Source organism: Lepidochelys kempii, chromosome 1, assembly GCF_965140265.1.
Source record: "Lepidochelys kempii isolate rLepKem1 chromosome 1, rLepKem1.hap2, whole genome shotgun sequence".
NCBI classification, from domain to species: Eukaryota; Metazoa; Chordata; order Testudines; family Cheloniidae; genus Lepidochelys; species Lepidochelys kempii.
Window position 1 is genome coordinate 96,285,121 of NC_133256.1, and position 17,016 is coordinate 96,302,136.

Consider the following 17,016-nt stretch of genomic DNA (forward strand, 5'->3'; position numbering starts at 1 on the left):
CTCATAAGTCATGTGCTCCAGCCCCCTAATCATTTTTGTTGCCCTCCACTGGACTCTCTCCAATTTGTCCACATCCTTTCTATAGTGTGGGCTTCAAAACTGGATGCAATACTACAGATGTGGCCTCACCAGTGCCGAATAGAGGGGAATAGTCACTTCCCTCAATCTGCTGGCAATGCTCCTACTAATGCAGCCTAATATGACATTAGCCTTCTTGGCAACAAGGGCACACTGTTGATTCACATCCAGCTTCTCGTCTCGTAATCCCCAGGTCCTTTTCTGCAGAACTGCCGATTAGCCAGTCTGTCCCCAGCCTGTAGCTGTGCATGGGATTCTTCCTTCCTAAGTGCAGGACTTAGAAGGGTTTCTTCAGGTATGTTAGCAACAAGAAGAAAGTCAAGGAAAGTGTGGGCCCCTGACTGAATGAGGGAGGCAACCTAGTGACAGAGGATGTGGAAAAAGCTAATGTACTCAATGCTTTTTTTGCCTCTGTCTTCACGAACAAGGTCAGCTCCCAGACTGCTGCACTGGGCAGCACAGCATGGGGAGGAGGTGACCAGCCCTCTGTGGAGAAAGAAGTGGTTCGGGACTATTTAGAAAAGCTGGACGAGCACAAGTCCATGGGGCCGGATGTGCTGCATCCGAGAGTGCTAAAGGAGTTGTTGGATGTGATTGCAGAGCCACTGGCCATTATCTTTGAAAACTCATGGCGATCGGGGGAAGTCCCGGACGACTGGAAAAAGGCTAATGTAGTGCCAATCTTTAAAAAAGGGAAGGAGAAGGATCCTGGGAACTACAGGCCAGTCAGCCTCACCTCAGTCCCTGGAAAAATCATGGAGCAGGTCCTCAAGGAATCAATTCTGAAGCACTTAGAGGAGAGGAAAGTGATCAGGAACAGTCAGCATGGATTCACCAAGGCAAGTCATGCCTAACTAATCTAATTGCCTTCTATAACGAGATAACTGGCTCCGTGGATGAGGGGAAAGCGGTGGACATGTTGTTCCTTGACTTTAGCAAAGCTTTTGACACGGTCTCCCACAGTATTCTTGCCAGCAAGTTAAAGAAATAGGGGCTGGATAAATGGATTATAAGGTGGATAGAAAGTTGGATTGATTGTCGGGCTCAACGGGTAGTGATCAATGGCTCCATGTCTAGTTGGCAGCCGGTATCAAGTGGAGTGCCCCAAGGGTCGGTCCTGGGGCCGGTTTTGTTCAATATCTTCATTAATGATCTGGAGGATGGTGTGGATTGCACCCTCAGCAAGTTTGCAGATGACACTAAACTTGGAGGAGAGGTAGACATGATGGAGGATAGGGATAGGATACAGAGGGCCCTAGACAAATTAGAGGAAAAAGAAATCTGAAGAGGTTCAACAAGGACAAGTGCAGAGTCCTGCACTTAGGATGGAAGAATCCCATGCACCACTACAGACTAGGGACCGAATGGCTCGGCAGCAGTTCTGCAGAAAAGGACCTAGGGGTTACAGTGGACAAGAAGCTGGATATGAGTCAACAATGTGCCCTTGTTCCCAAGAAGGCCAATGGTATTTTGGGATGTGTATGTAGGGGCATCGCCAGCAGATCGAGGGATGTGATCGTTCCCCTCTATTCGACATTGGTGAGGCCTCATCTGGAGTACTGTGTCCAGTTTTGGGCCCCACACTACAAGAAGGATGTAGAAAAATTGGAAAGAGGCCAGTGGAGGGCAACAAAAATTATTAGTGGTCTGGAATACATGACTTATGAGGAGAGGCTGAAGGAACTGGGATTGTTTAGTCTGCGGAAGAGAAGAATGAGGGGGGATTTGATAGCTGCTTTCAACTACCTGAAAGGGGGTTCCAAAGAGGATGGATCTAGACTGTTCTCAGTGGTAGCTGATGACAGAACAAGGAGTAATGGTCTCAAGTTGCAGTGGGGGAAGTTAGGTTGGATATTAGGAAAAACCTTTTCACTAGGAGGGTGGTGAAACACTGGAATGCGTTACCTAGGGAGGTGGTGGAATCTCCTTCCTTAGATATTTTTAAGGTCAGGCTTGACAAAGCCCTGGCTGGGTTGATTTAGTTGGAGATTGGTCCTGCTTTGAGCAGAGGGTTGGACTAGATGACCTCCTGAGGTCCCTTCCAACCCTGATATTCTATGATTCTATGACTCTGCACTTGTCCTTGTTGAACCTCATCAGATTTCTTTTGGCCCAATCCTCCAATTTGGCTAGGTCACTCTGGACCCTCTCTCTACCCTCCAGGGTATCTACCTCTCCTTAGTGTCATCCACAAACTTGCTGAGGCTTCAGTCCACCCCATCATCCAGATCACTAATGAAGACGTTGAACAAAACTGGCCCCAGGACTGACCCCTGGGTCTCTCCTCTTGATTACAGCTGCCATAATGGTTCTGGGACAGAAGATCCACCAAAGAGGCAGCTGCAACGGGGTCGCTGCCAACAGACACAGGAGCATGGCGAACCAGTGCTGACGAGGCTATGCCGGGGCTATGAGGATGACTGTTGCTTTGTCTTGCTTCACCTTGAGCAGGACTGTGTGGATTAGCGGCACTGGCAGGAAGGCGTACATGAGTGCTCCCAACCATGGGATCAGGAAGGCATCCGACAGGGAGCCCTTGTCTCTGCCCAGCAGAGAAAAGAACATGTGGCACTTCCTGTTCTGTCTGGACACAAACAGGTCCACCTGGGGAGTCCCCCACCTGAGGAAAACTAGGCTTACTACCTGGATGGAGCGACCATTTGTGATGAGACAAGAATGTCCTGCTGAGGCGATTGGCCAGGACATTCTAGGCTCCAGGCAGGTGAGAGGCCATCAAATGAATATTGTGCCACACACAGGAGTCCAAGAGGCTGAGAGCTTCCCAACAAAGGGACAAAGACCTGATGCCGTTCTGCCTAGTGATGTACTACATTGCGGCAGTATTGTCCATCAGGACCTGCACCATCCTGCCTTTTAGGTGGGGCATGAAAGCTTGGCACTCGAGGCAAATCGCTCTGAACTCCCTGACATTGATATGAAGGGCCAGGTTGTGTTGCAGCCAATGGCCCTGGGTGTTGACCTTGCCCAGATGGGCTCCCCAGCCCAGGTCTGATGTGTCTGAGACCAAGATGAGCCAGGGTGAGGGGGTTGCGAAAGGGACTCCCTGCAGCAAAGGCTTGGGATCTGGCCACCAGTCCGGAGACAAGAGGACATGGCTCGGCACCGTGACCACTAGGTTCAGGGGGTGCCTGCTGGGAATGTACACCGAAGCCAACCACGCTTGCAGGGGCCTCAGATAAAGCCAGGCATGGCTTACCACATAGGTGCATGTGGCCCAACAGTCACAGGCAAGTGTGGGCTGTGGTGAGAGGTTGGTTCTGTATGTGGCCAATCAAGTCTGACATGGCTTGAAGGCATGCTTCTGGCAAGAAGGCCCTGGTGCGGATGGAGTCGAGAACTGCAGCGATGAACTCTACGTGTTGAACCTGCGTTAATGTGGATTTTTCTGTGTTTATTAGGAGACCAAGATCGCCGCAGGCAGAGCACACCAGATCGAGGCTCCTCTGGACCTGCTCCGGAGACTTGCCCTTGATATGCCAATCGTCGAGATACGGGAAGATCTGAACCCCTCAATGCCTCAGGTAAGCCACCACCAGTGCCACGCATTTCATGAATACCCTGGGGGCCGAGGACAGGCCAAAGGGCAGCACTGTAAACTGGAAGCGGCGCCCTGCCATATAAAGCACAGGAACGGTCTGTGCCCCGGGAAGACAGAGACATGAAAGTAAGTGTCTTTTAAATCAAAAGTGGCATACCAGTCCCCCAGACCCAGAGAAGGGATGACGGAGGCCAGGGATACCATGCAGAACTTCAACTTCATGAGAGACTTCTTGAGGCCCCGCACGTCCAGGATGGGTCGGAGCCCTTTTGCCCTCAGGATTAGGAAGTAGCAGGAATAGAATCCTCTTCCTTACATATCCCGAGGAGTCTCCTCCAAGGCCCCCAGATGTAGGAAGCTCTCGACCTCCTGAATGAGGAGCTGCTTGTGAGAAGGGTTCCTGAAGAGGGACAGGGAAAGGGGAGGACGGGAAGGAGGGGCAGCCACAAATTGCAGGGTGTAGCCCCGAGCCACTATGTCCAGGACCCAACAGTCTGAGATAACCCATGACCAGGCCGAACGGTAAGGGAACAGATGGTCGAGGAAGGGGCGGGAGGGATCCGGGCAGTTGGCTGGAGTGTCGCTCTCAAGCACACCCTCAAAATGAGTGCTTCTGGCCCACGTGGTGTTTTGCTGGGCCAGCCTTTGCAGGAGATCAGGATGACGAAAGGCTGTGGTGGTTGAACTCAGTGTCCCTTTTCCTCGTAAGCCCCTGCTAAGGCTGCCACTGCCTAGGTGGCGGAGGAAGCCAGAACGGCTGCCTGGATGACTGCAGTGTGTGCATCCCCAGGGAGTGGAGGGTCGCCCTCGTATCCTTTAGGCTGTTCAGACGTGCATCCATTTGGTCAGAGAACAGACCAACCCTGTCAAACAGAAGGTCCTGAATCGAGGCCTGAATCTCCTGGGACAGGCTGGAGGTCCCTTCGTCCACCAGGGTAGCAAACTCCTGGGCTGCCTCCTAGGACATGGAGTCCTTAAACTTGTAGAGAGAGTTCCACAAGTTAAAATTATAGCGGCGCAGGAGGGCCTGGTGGTTTGCCACCCGAAACTAGAGGGTGGCCATAGAATAAATCTTTCAACCGAACAAATCCAGTCTCTTCGCCTCTTTGTTCTTGGGGTAGAACTGTTGGGCCCATCTGCCCCATTTGTTAGCCGCCGACACAACCAACAACCCCGGTGGCAGATAAGTGTATATGTATTTGAACCCTTTCGCGGGAACATACTACTTTTTTTCTACCCTTTTTGAGGTGGGGGGGGGGATCGAGGACGGGGTTTCCCAGATGGTTTTGGCAATGTTCAAGACCCCTTCGTGTATTGGGAGAGCAACCGGATTGTGGTGGACCCAAAGAGCACATTAAATAATGGTTCCATCTGTTCCTCGGCCTTGAGGCCCAAATTAGCCGCCACCGTGTGGAGCAGTGCCTGATGCTCATGGAAATTGTCCGGTGGGCTAGCCCTAGAAGGCCCTGCCACTGCTTCGTCCGCGGAGGAGGAGGATGATTGGATGACAGGGAAGGTCTGGAGGTGTTCTTACCCACCGGGGAGGGAGGCCTTAGGGTGAGTACCAGCTCCTCAACCAAGGCGGTTGCCGGGATGTCCTACAGCGAGGCCAGGGCTGCAGGTACCAGGGGCGTCGCTGGCAGTCTGTCTGATGCAGCGACCGAGGGCTGGCATAATATGAACGCCCCATGCATTCCAATACGGCCATTGGGTCGGCCACTGGCTCTGCTGCCAGGCCGGTGTCGAAGATGACACACCCTCCAAAGCGCAATCACGTTGTCTGGGTGACGGGCTGAATTGTGCCTCTGAGCCTGAGAAGTTGTCCACCTCCGGTGACCAGGGCGGGGTTGTGGAGGCTTGAGTCTGATGGCTCACCGTCACCACCAGAGACCGGTGCTGGGAATAGTCCGACCAGTCCTGGGGGTAGGAGAAGCGACATCAAGCCAGGGAACACCCTCAAGGTCTCGGCAACAGCGACCGACAGCAGGATGAGGACCGGTGCCAGGGATATTGACGACAACTGGGCGAGCCTCAGCACAACAAGGGGAATTGGGAGCGTGATGCCAATGGCTCGTAACGACAGGCCGGAGACCTGGGTTGGCATGCAGACCAAGAACGTGGTGACCTAGGGCTCTGTCTTGGCTCCAGAGACCATTGGTGCTTGCCTAACTTGTGTGAGGCCTTGCCAGTGGGCTTGCCCTCACAGGAAGCCATAGCTGGTTCCTTTTGCCACAAGTGGTATCGGGTGTGGTGGAGGCACTTTCAGTTCTCCTGGCACTGGGACCTTGAAGTGGGTAGGCTGAGCCATCAGCCTAGGCCCTTTAGCACTCCCCTGAGTCAGTGGGGGGTACTTATGGGGGAAAGAACTCCACACAGCTGAGCTCTTTAGCGGGCATGAGGTCCGAGCAGGGTCCTTTGTCCAAATCCCCTTGGTCAGGCTTGGCCTTCTTAGTCCTTTTCTTTGGTACTGGCAGCGGGGCTTGGTGCCGAGAGGACCCTGGTGCTGGAGGTGCACTATGCACTGAAGTTGAAGAGCTGGGTGCCGGATCGGGCCGCTCCATCTCTGAAGTTGGGCACAGGGCAGCCTGCATCAGGAGTGCCCGTGGCGTATGTCGGACTCTCTTTTTGTCGAAGGATGAAAGCTCTGGCAGATGTGACAACACTCCTTTATATGGGTTTCCCCGAGACACAAAAGACTACTCTTATGCAGGTCACTAACAGGAATAGGCCTGTTACACAATGAGCAGGGCTTGAAACACAGAGCGCGGGGCATGTCCTGCCGGGGACAAAGTCTCCGCTGGGACACAATCTAACTAAACACTTAACAGGTACTTAACTACTAATTAACAATGATTTAAACAATTTACAGGTAAAGCACAAGGCTAAACTAGACAAAAAAAAAAACGCTGACTACTTGCAAAGCAAAGGACAGAGGTGCTCTGACTATCACAGGCGGTAAGAAGGAACTGAGTGGGCACAGGGCTGCCGGCGGCTGATATACCGTGCCATGAGCGCAGCACTCCAGAGGGTGCCACAGCCAGCCCTAAGGGTACTGCTAAGGCTAAAGTCTCCGACAGCCGCGCACATGGGCACGCACACACCTACAATGGAATCAACATGAACAAGCACTCGAAGAAGAATAACTGATAAATACAGTTAAGCAGTGAAGTACACAAACACACAAAAATTAGCCAATGTTGAGTCAACTCATTGCCAGAACAGATTTTGATATCATATGTCTGAACTTTTGTTTTAAGCTCAAAAAACAGCTATTTTACAAATGAAGAAGTTTAATTGTAAATTAAGTCAACTCACTTTAATTTGCCAAAGAGAAATCCCTGGACTTCACCTGCTTCATCATCTTCCTCTTCCGTTGTGTCATTTGTGGCTGAACACATGGAACACACATAAAACACAAAACAAGAAAATTACTGAGACGTTGCACTCCAACCCCCGGCCACAGCCTGGTGAAAGTGAGAGAGGGTGGGGGAGAGTTAGTGACGGAGGGAAGGGGGATGAAGCAAGCATGGGCAGGGCCTTGGAGAATGGGTGGGGTAGGGGCAGGGCCTCAGGAGAAGGCACAGGGCAGGGGTGTTCGGTTTTGTGCCATTAGAAAGTTGGCAACCCTAGTTTTTAAGCATGGTTTTCTGAAAAAGTGCTAAACATGGTTGCTTCTGGCCTACATTGCTGTACATAGTAAAACTGCACAAGTCCACTTCTAACACTTTTTGTCAGGACTGAGTGTCAGGAACCATTGGGCTGAGTTCCCTCAGTTGAGCCAGGAGCTAGCAGGTTCAAACTTGATTCCAGTTAATTAGCCCAGCTGGGCTGCAGCAGGATCATCTGATTGGCCTTCATGTAAGTTCAGCACAAGGAGCATGTCGCTGACTGCTCATCACTAGCATCTCCAACTATGATTAAGGCTGTGAGTTTGTCACGGGGGCCACGGAAACCACGGATTCCATGACTTTCCGTGACCTCCATGACTTCTGTAGCGGCTGGTGCGCCTGGCTCAGGGCAGCTCAGGCAGCCCCTGTGCCAGGTGCACCAGCTGCTGCTGGGGCAGTCTCAGGCCACTGCGCCCCTCCACCCAGCAGCAGCAGAGTTTGGGTGTTGGAGGGGGCAGGGAGTTAGGGCACAGGGTGGGGTGAGGCAGGCTCTGGGCAGCGCTAACCTGGGGGGCTCCCCAGAAGCAGTGACATCCCTCTTGTTCAGCTGCTAGACGGAGACATGCCAGGCAGCAGTGTGCACTGCCTCTGCCCAGAGCGCTAGCTTCGCAGCTCCCATTTGCCGGAAACTGCCGCCAGTGGAAGCTGTGGGGGTGGTGCCTGCAGGCAGAGGCAGCACACAGAGCTGCCGGGCCACATCTGCCTAGCAGCTGAGCGAGAGGGATGTCACTGCTTCTGGGGAGCCCCCCAGGTAAGTGCTGCCCAGAGCCCACCTCACCCCATCCAGTGCCCCAACCCCCTGCTCCCTCCCACACCCAAACTCTGCTGCTGCTGGGGGTGGAGGCATGGAGCCAGGTAGGGAGCCTGCTGGACCCGACAACCCCCTCCTCCAGCACCAGCAGGGTCCCGGGTCATGTGCTGCCGCCCACCCCCTCCCAATACCCAGGCCGCCCTGCCCCAATTTTTAGTTAAGGGTATATAGTAAAAGTCATGGACAGATCACGGGCCATGAATTTTTGTTTACTGCCTATGACCTATCTGTGACTTTTACTAAAAATACCCATGACTAAAATGTAGCCTTAACTATGATGGCTCATGTGTCTGCCTTGTACCCTGCCTTGCTCTTAGCTTGTTCCTGTTCAGTTCCAGTCTGCTCTAGCCCTGTTCCAGTGCTATTCCATTGCCCAGCTTCTGACTCTGATCCTTGGCTCTGGTTATCGACTCTTGGCTCTGGCTCTGTCACTTAGCTTGATTCCTGGTTCCTGATTCTGGCTTTGGTCCATGGCTCTGGCTCCTAGCTCCTGAACCTAGCTCTATCCTGCAGGTCAGGTATGAGCTTTGGGTGCAGGTTCCAGGTGGGGTCAGAAATAAGGGATTCAGGTTATGGGAGAAGGCTCCAGGCTGGAGTGCAGGGGGGTGAGGACTCCAGCTGGGGGTCCAGGCTCTGGGGTGGGGTCAGGGATGAGAGGTTTGGGGTTCAGGAGGAGGCTCAGGGCTGGGGGAGGGGGGAGCGCGGGGTCTGGGAAGGAGTTTGGGTCCTGGAAGTGACTGCAGGCTGGTACAGGGGGTTGGGATGCAGGAGTGGGTGCAGGGTCCTAGCGGCACTTATCGTGGCTCCCAGGAAGCAGCTGCCAGGTCCTTGCAGCCCCTGGGCATATGGGTGGCCAGGGAGGCTCCGCGCACTGCCCCCACACCCAGAGGCGCCACCCCCCGCAGCTCCCATTGGTTGCATTTCCTGGCCAATGGGAGCTGCAGAGCCAGCATTCGGGGCAAGGGCAGCGCACGGAGTCTCCCTGGCCACCCTTGCGCCTAGGGGCTGCAAGGACCTGGCAGCCGCTTCCATGAGCCATGCGGAGCTAGTGCAGGCAGGGAGCCTGTCTTAACCCCAGACCCTCACTGCGCCGCTGATCACACTTTTAACAGCCCGATCAGCGGTGCTGACTGGAGCTGCCAGGGTCCCTTTTCAACCAGGTGTTCCAGTCAAAAACCAGATGCCTGGCAACCCTATTAAAAACTGTAGTCGTAATGGCTTTCTGAATCAATGCTGAATATGGTTGGTCCTGGTTTACATTTGTAGTTAAACATGATCAGCTAAACCTATTGATAGCATTGTCAACAGTGGGTAATAACTTTTTTAGTATAAATCAGGCCTCAAAGTCCACACTTCACACTCCTAGCATAGATGGGAACTCTTATGACTCTAGAGTTCTGAGCCATTACTCTAACCAGGCAACATGCACTGCTGCTGCAGAAAAGGACACTGACACCTACTGCCTCCAAGAGTCAGTTTATTCTGTAAAGAAAGAATAAACTAATAATTAAATACTTATTAATTTAAGTTAGTAAATGTAGCTAACAGCTAGTAATTTAGGTATTTGCAGTTTAAAAATATCTTTTAAAAACCAAAAAAGTCAAATCATTAGAAAAGATCTCAGCCCTAAAAACAAGTTCCTCTCTAATACCATAATCTCATATAATATCTTTTCTCATAACATTTACAAACTATTAGTACCATCCACAAGCAAAACAAAAATATTATTTAAAAGGATCTTCCACAGAAAATTCCTAACCCCAAAGCTCCTGTCAAGTACCAATCCCGGTTTAAACATTTGACACATAAATCAAAGATAGGCTTTTTTTGAGGAAGGAGTTTAACACAGATTGTTCTTGCAATGTGCGCTGAAAGTCATGAAACCAGGGCTATGGCAAACTAAGGAAGGGAGAGATTTCCACAACAATGGACCCTTCAGGTGGGAATGACCTTCACTAGTCCTGCTATTTATACCAAGAGGAGACTGTCAGGCTAAATGCCTCACGTGATTTCAAAAGTTGTGATGATACACAAGGAGAAAGTCTCTCCAACAGTCCAAAACCAAACAATGTTGGGCTTTAAAAGTAAAATCCCAATATATATAACTGCCCAGAAATCAATCAATAGCCAGATGAGATCAGCAAGCACAGGTTTAAAGTAGTTTGTACAAAACCCTTAAACCAGGCTGATGCATTCTGCTCTAGCTGCAATTTAAAGAAGTCACACCAGGAAGAACTCGCTGCAGTAATCTAACTGAAAACAAAAGAATGTGACCCCCCCCCCCCAAAGTACAAAACTCTGAAAGTCTGAAGAATAATAGGTGAAAGAGTGGTGGTCTGTTGTGGTGACCAAGCTTTAGAATAACTTATCTGTAATCATAGTTTTCTGAATATATACATCATAAATTGCCACTTTGGGCTTTTTTTGTACAACACTTGAGAGATCTCTCCCAGCCTAAAGTACTAAAGCCATTTGTTTCAGCAGCATGTCTCATTTCAGTCCCTGAAAATGAAATGTGCTTCAACAGGAAAATCTTTTCCAACCAAGGAGATGAAGTTATTCTCATACTCATAAAAACTAGTACCTAGACACTGTTACTAGATACTTTAGAGATGCCTTAACAGATAGAAACAGAATACTAAAATGACGAAGATTAAAGAACCCTCAACCCATTGGGGAAGAAGGAATATGGGCTACATTATGATGTATATCTTCAGAGAACAATAGCTACTAGTAAGTAATTCCCTATCTCCTAAACATTTTTGTCCATAAACACTTCCATGGATATAGATTTCTATGTTAATTCTCAATGCCCGAGACTACTTTTGACATATCCTGTACAAATAAATAATATATGTCAACAAAATTTAAACATACTCAGAGCATTACTATCTCCAAAATTCAAGATGGTGCTAAATATTTTGAAATAGTGTCTCCAGTAACACAGTACAGAAAACAAAAACATACCTTTCATCTTTATGTCATCCAATGCTTTGTATTCTGTACTCTTTATTGCAAGTTCCACACCATATCCAGACAAATACATTTTCCTGGGGCTTGGTTTCTGTTTGAACATATTTTAACAAGTGAAAAATAGAACTTTAAAAAGTGTCCTTGATAGAAAATTTACATCATCTAATGTAATCAAGTTAAAAATGTCATGAAACAGTTGTTACTTATCAATCTGAAACTGATATTTTCAATTATTGTTCACAATACAGTTTGTTCCATCAACCAGAAAAAACAGTTACAAACCTGTTCCATAACTGTTGTTCTTTGAGATGCGTTACCAAGAGTGGAATAGATGTGTATCAATGCACCCAGCACATGGCTGTCAAACTTTTTCCATCAGCGGTACCCATTAAGGGACTCCCGCTGCTGCCATGCACCACTGCATGCAGGTAAAAGACAGAACCACCCCTTGCCTTCCTTCTTCTTGCCATAACTCTGATGAACAGTGAGTTGTAGAGTAGACATGTGCAACACACCTCAAAGAAGAGTTATGGAACAGGTTAAGGAACCCATTTCTTCTTCTTCAAGTGATTGCACATATGCATTCCATTCTCAGTGACTCACAAGCCATAAGACATGAGGTAGGATCAGAGTCTATTTCAATAAATATTGGAAAATAACTCATTCCACCCTAGCATTGTCTCTGGAGTCTTGAGCCACAGTACAAAGAGAGAGGCAAATGTAGGATCAAGTTGCCACTCTACAAACATCTGCAGTTGGAACTTGTGCCAGAAAGGCTGCCAAGACTGATTGTGACCTCACTGAATGAGCTGTGACTCTGTCGGGGGGAGCAACACTAGCCACACTGTAGTACAGGAGTTTGCAGATGTGATCAAGGAAGAAATTCTCTGGATGGAAAATGACTGACCTCTTAATCTGTCTGCCTCTGATAAGACCAGCTAGGAGGATTTACAAAAGCAACTGGTTATGTTCAGATAAAATGCCAAGGCTCTTCTGATGTCTAAGGTATGTAAATGCTCTTCCTACCTGGTTGTATGTGGTTTTGAGTAGAATACAGGCAAATAAATTGGCAGTTGACTGGAAAGAGGAAACCACCTTTGGGATGAACTTTAGATAAGGACATAGGTAAATGTTGTCCTTAATAAAGATCGTGTATGGAGGTACCACCATTAATGCCTGCAGCTCTTCTGGCCAAGGTAATGGCCACCAAAAATGCCACCTTAATTGACAAATGCAACAGTGAGCAGCTAGCAAATGGTTCAAATAGGGGCCCCATACAACTTAGCAATACTAAGTCTAAAGCCCATGGGGGAATAGGATCTTGAACTTGAGGATATAATTGACTAAGCCCATTAAAAACCCTATGGGCATTTCACCAGAGAAAATAGAGCAATTAGGATGGAATGCTAAAATAGCAGCCAGATGTACTTTGATGGAACTAACCAACAAACCATGGTGTTTCAGGTAAAAGTAGTAGCCCAGAATATGCTGTGTTATGTTGGATCATATTAAAGAAGTTCTGTATTAAAATCACAAATGAGTTTGATTCCCCATAGTTTAAATTCCAGGGTATTAGTAATTAAGAGGTCTCTTGGTTTTTTGTCTCTTATATTTACTGTTTCTCTCCCTCTTTTTGTGAAACTTACAAGCTGCTAATTGTGTTAGTACATCCTAAGACAGAGAGAGACTCAAAGCGATACTTTCTAACAACAGAAACAGCACACACAGACTCCCCGCCCTTTTGTTGTATTCATCTCGTTTTGTTAACAATTGTGATTAAAATAGAGATAGAGGATGTATGTGGATGGATGCTTGGTGTGGATAATAAATGAATGATCAGGGAGGTGCCAGCCTAAGAATCCAGTGTTGATCGGCCAAAGGAGGCATCAAGTGGAAACAACCAGAGGACACCCGGAGGGCAGAGTGGAATCCACCCAACAGCCTCAACAATGGGAGAACCAGAGAACAAGATAACATCTGGCAGCACGGAGCCGTCAGGAATATGCCATCTGCTGATTGATTCAGCAACAGCATGATGAAGCAATTCCCATAGACTGGCATAGGAATGAATTCCTATAAAAATGGACTCCAGAAAGTGAGAACTGTGGGGTCTGATTCTGCAAACCAACTTCCAGGAGCATCAGATGAGCAGCCGACAAAGTCCTGCTCCCTCCTTGTGTCCAGGCCAGCTGGCCAGTGGCTTGGCATGAGCAACTCTAAGGTTGGTAACTATGATAACAACCTTGCAGAACCTGTGTGTGTGTGTGTATGAATGAATGTGTGAATAAATATGAAATTGAATGGAATGTTATAGCTATAACTAACTGCTTACTATGATTCTTTCTGTATTCACAATAAATGTGGCATTTTGCCTTATTCCCTTTAACAAGATCCTGCTGGTTTTTATTTTACTGGTACAACAGCTTAACTGAAGAACTGGTTGGTGATACCCCATTCTGTTGAGACCAGGTGGAGAAACACCTCCATTTAGCAAGGTAAGCAGCTCTTATAGAGGGCTTTTTACTATTTAGCACAATGGTTTTTAACCTCTACTGCAGCCTGCACCCCTTTGGGTCTCAAAATATGTTCTTGCACCCCTTATCAAAAAATGTTCTGGCACCCCTTATAAAAAATCGTTGAAGTAGGTCAGGTCCTTAAACTTGTTTGTATATTACAGTAATCGTTAAAACATGTATAATGTTAATAAATACATAGATTGGAAGAAACACAGTAGTTGTACTTACGTGCCTGTGCTTAATTTGTGTTTTCAATGATTTACCTTCTAAAAAAATCTTGCATGTCTCGCACCCCCAGAAAGGGCATCTCACACCCCCAGGGAGTGCATGCACCCCAGGTTAAGAACCACTGATTTAGCAGGACCTCTCAAACAACTTTTGAGCAAGCTTGCTCTCTCTGTCTAGCTATGGTGCGTCCGTTCAGTTAAGTGAAGGAACCATAAGCTCGGGTGGAGTAGGAATCCATGCTCCTGAGAGATTAGGTCCAAGCCTAGTGGAAGTGAAATTGAAGTTTCACTGACAGCTCCAGGACTATAAGTATGGGGCTATAAGTATGACTCTGGCCTGTTCCTGTGTTATGATTAGCAATACTCTGTGCATAAGTGGGATTGGTGGAAAAGCGTAGAGGAGCCTGACTGACCACGCCAGTAAAAAGGCTTCTGTTATGGATTCTGAGCTGTGAACATGAAGAGAACAGAACTACTGACACTTTCTGTTGGACTTTGTTGCAAATAGGTCTACTTTGAGAAACCCCCACCGCTGGAAGACCAATCTGGCCACCACTTATGGTGACTAAAACAATCTGCTCAGGTGGTCTGCAAGCAGGTAAGATGCTTCTAGATTTACGGAGATGGCAAAACAGTTTCCTTCTGGACAGAGTGGAGAACAGTGGGCTCTCCCCTGCTTCTTGAGGTAAAACATTGCTGCCATGTTGTCTGTGAGGACCAGCAGGCTGCTTCCTCTAATCTGCAAGAGAAATCCTTGGCACACCAATCTGACAGCTTTCAGTTCTGACATTGGTGTGTAAAGCTAAGTCCTCTGAGGACCATAAAATCTGTATTTGTAGAAAACCCAAATGGGCTCCCCATCCCAGCGCAGAAGCATCTGTCACTAGCATGAGAGTTGGTTGTGGGAGAGCAAACAGAATGCCTACACATCCTTTGGCTGCATCTGTCTACCAATCTAGGGAGGTGAGGACATGGGAGGGCATTTTTACTACTCAGTATAACTCAAGAGCCTTTTGTCCCAAGTAATCTGGGACCAAGCACTGTGGAAGTGGGACAGACAGTTTGCAAAGGTGAAGGAGTCTGGAGAGATGAAAACTGGTAGGTCGACTTTGACTGGCTCATCAAAATGCCACTTTGTGGTTCCTGGGTGTCTTAAGGGGTGCGGATCTGGAGCAGTAGGAGTGAGAGATCTACACCTATAACCCTTTGAGTTCTTGTTTTGATAGGTCCTGCTGAGGAGGAGGAATAGAATATCACTGTGTCTGTTGTGGCCGACAGTGCTTCCTGACTGGGGCATGTGTGTACAGACCTAAGAACTTCACAGTGGCTCTAGAGTCAGTAAGTCCATGGAGCTTGCTGCCCGTCTGGTACGAGAATAGAGCAGAACCCTCAAATGGTAAACCCTGGATAGTACTGTGGACTTCATAGGGAAGACCGGAAGACTGCAGCCAGGATGATCTATGCATGGCCACTGCGGAGGCCCTGGGTTTAGCTGTCGAATTTGCTGCCTCCAGCCCCATCTGCAGTCGAGTTCTCGTGACCAGTCTGCCCTCATTGACCAGGTAAGAGAACTCCTGCCTAGAGTTCTCCAAAAAGTAGCTCCCTGAACTTTTCCATGGAACCCCGGAAACTAAAATTGTATCATCCCTACAGAGGCTGTTGGGTAGCAACATGCAGCTGCAAACCCCTGTCAAATAAATACATACTTTTTCTCTTAAAAAAGTCTAGCTGCACACTCATGTTTAGCAAACCTCTTCACTTAAATGAAGCTAAATATTAAAAGCATCTTATTCATCAGCCTGTAAAGCTTGGGGCTATCATTCTTAATAGTGTTATACTACTAAGTTCTTAGCAATCTTTGTGAGCTGAAAGTGACTTTACCATACTGCATGTTTTCAAATACTGCCTGCATAACTGCAAATAATTAATTCTGATTTTTACATTGTATTAATTTTTAATTGAGAAAAAAGATGGCAATGTTGGAATTAACAAATATTTTACATAAACCTCAGTGGAAAACACCTGCAGCTAAAACAATGCAAAATGTTACTACCTCTTTCCCAGTTTCAAAATCCATGTTAGGTGTTTCACTTAATCTAGTAAGCTTCAAAATTTGAGTACACAATGTGTGTGAATTGAGCACAGTGCAAACTTGAGATATGCCCCACCAAAAACAACAAAAATACATTTTCATGATGACAGTTTATAGTATTATTGTCAATTTGAGTTGCATACCTGAACATAATGCCGGAGAATATAAACAATTTCCTCCTTTTGCACTTTTTCAGACAAAACTGTGTGAAATTTAACAAAGTCTTTTGTACCAATTTCTGCATAAAGAATAACCACTGGAACATTTTCATTGAGTGTAGGGAACTTATGCTCCTTTTTAAACAGATATGGCCTGGGCCTGCAATTAAAAACAAATAATTCTGAAATTAGATATTGAGTTGAAATGTTACAGTAAATAAAATATCACCTTTTCCCCATTTTCTGGATATCAAACTATTACAGAAATAAAAGTAAAAGCACACAAGAGTAAAAAAAATAATAATGAAATTATCATGCTTGCTCACAAAAAGACATGAAAAGACGAACTGGTTTTCAAACTAAAGTGTAATAAAGCTGAAAATTAGCATGAACTACTGATGATTTTATTACATTTTATCAAGCCACATCTAAAGCTGTACAATAAAGATCACACAGCCTTCAGGTTTACTGCATTTGAATTACAGAAGAACCTCAGAGTCACGAACACCAGAGTTATGAACTGAGCCGTCAACCACACATCTCAGTTGGAACCGGAAATTCACAATCAGGGAGAACCTCAGAGTTAAGGACACCTCAGGAATAGAGGTTGTTTGTAACTTTGAAATGTTCGTAACTCTGAACAAAATGTTATGGTTGTTCTTTCAAACGTTTACAACTGAACATTGACTTAATACAGCTTTGAAACTTTACTATGAACAAGAAAAATGCTGTTTTTAACATTCTTAATTTAATTACACAAGCACAGAAACAATTTCCTTACCTTGTCGAATCCTTTTTTAAAAACTTTCCCTTTATTTTTTTAGTAGTTTACGTTTAACATAGTACTGTATTATACTTGCTTTTTTTTGGGGGGGGGGGGGGCGGGGATCTCTGATGCTGGCTGATTGCGTACTTCCGGTTCCAAATGAGGTTC

The 17,016-nt window shown here is 47.3% G+C and overlaps 1 protein-coding gene across 3 annotated transcripts in view; it reads right to left on the bottom strand.

The window, feature by feature from the left end:
- UGGT2 (UDP-glucose glycoprotein glucosyltransferase 2) overlaps positions 1-17,016 on the bottom strand; it is a 301,272-nt gene that overhangs the window by 257,998 nt on the left and 26,258 nt on the right. For all 3 annotated transcript variants that reach the window (XM_073348024.1, XM_073348019.1, XM_073348032.1), the window contains exons 5-7: positions 16,068-16,242; positions 11,084-11,180; positions 6,953-7,025 (exon numbers count right to left, since the gene is read on the bottom strand). In XM_073348024.1, coding sequence (XP_073204125.1) covers positions 6,953-7,025; positions 11,084-11,180; positions 16,068-16,242 — 345 coding nt within the window. The remainder of the gene's footprint in view (positions 1-6,952; positions 7,026-11,083; positions 11,181-16,067; positions 16,243-17,016) is intronic.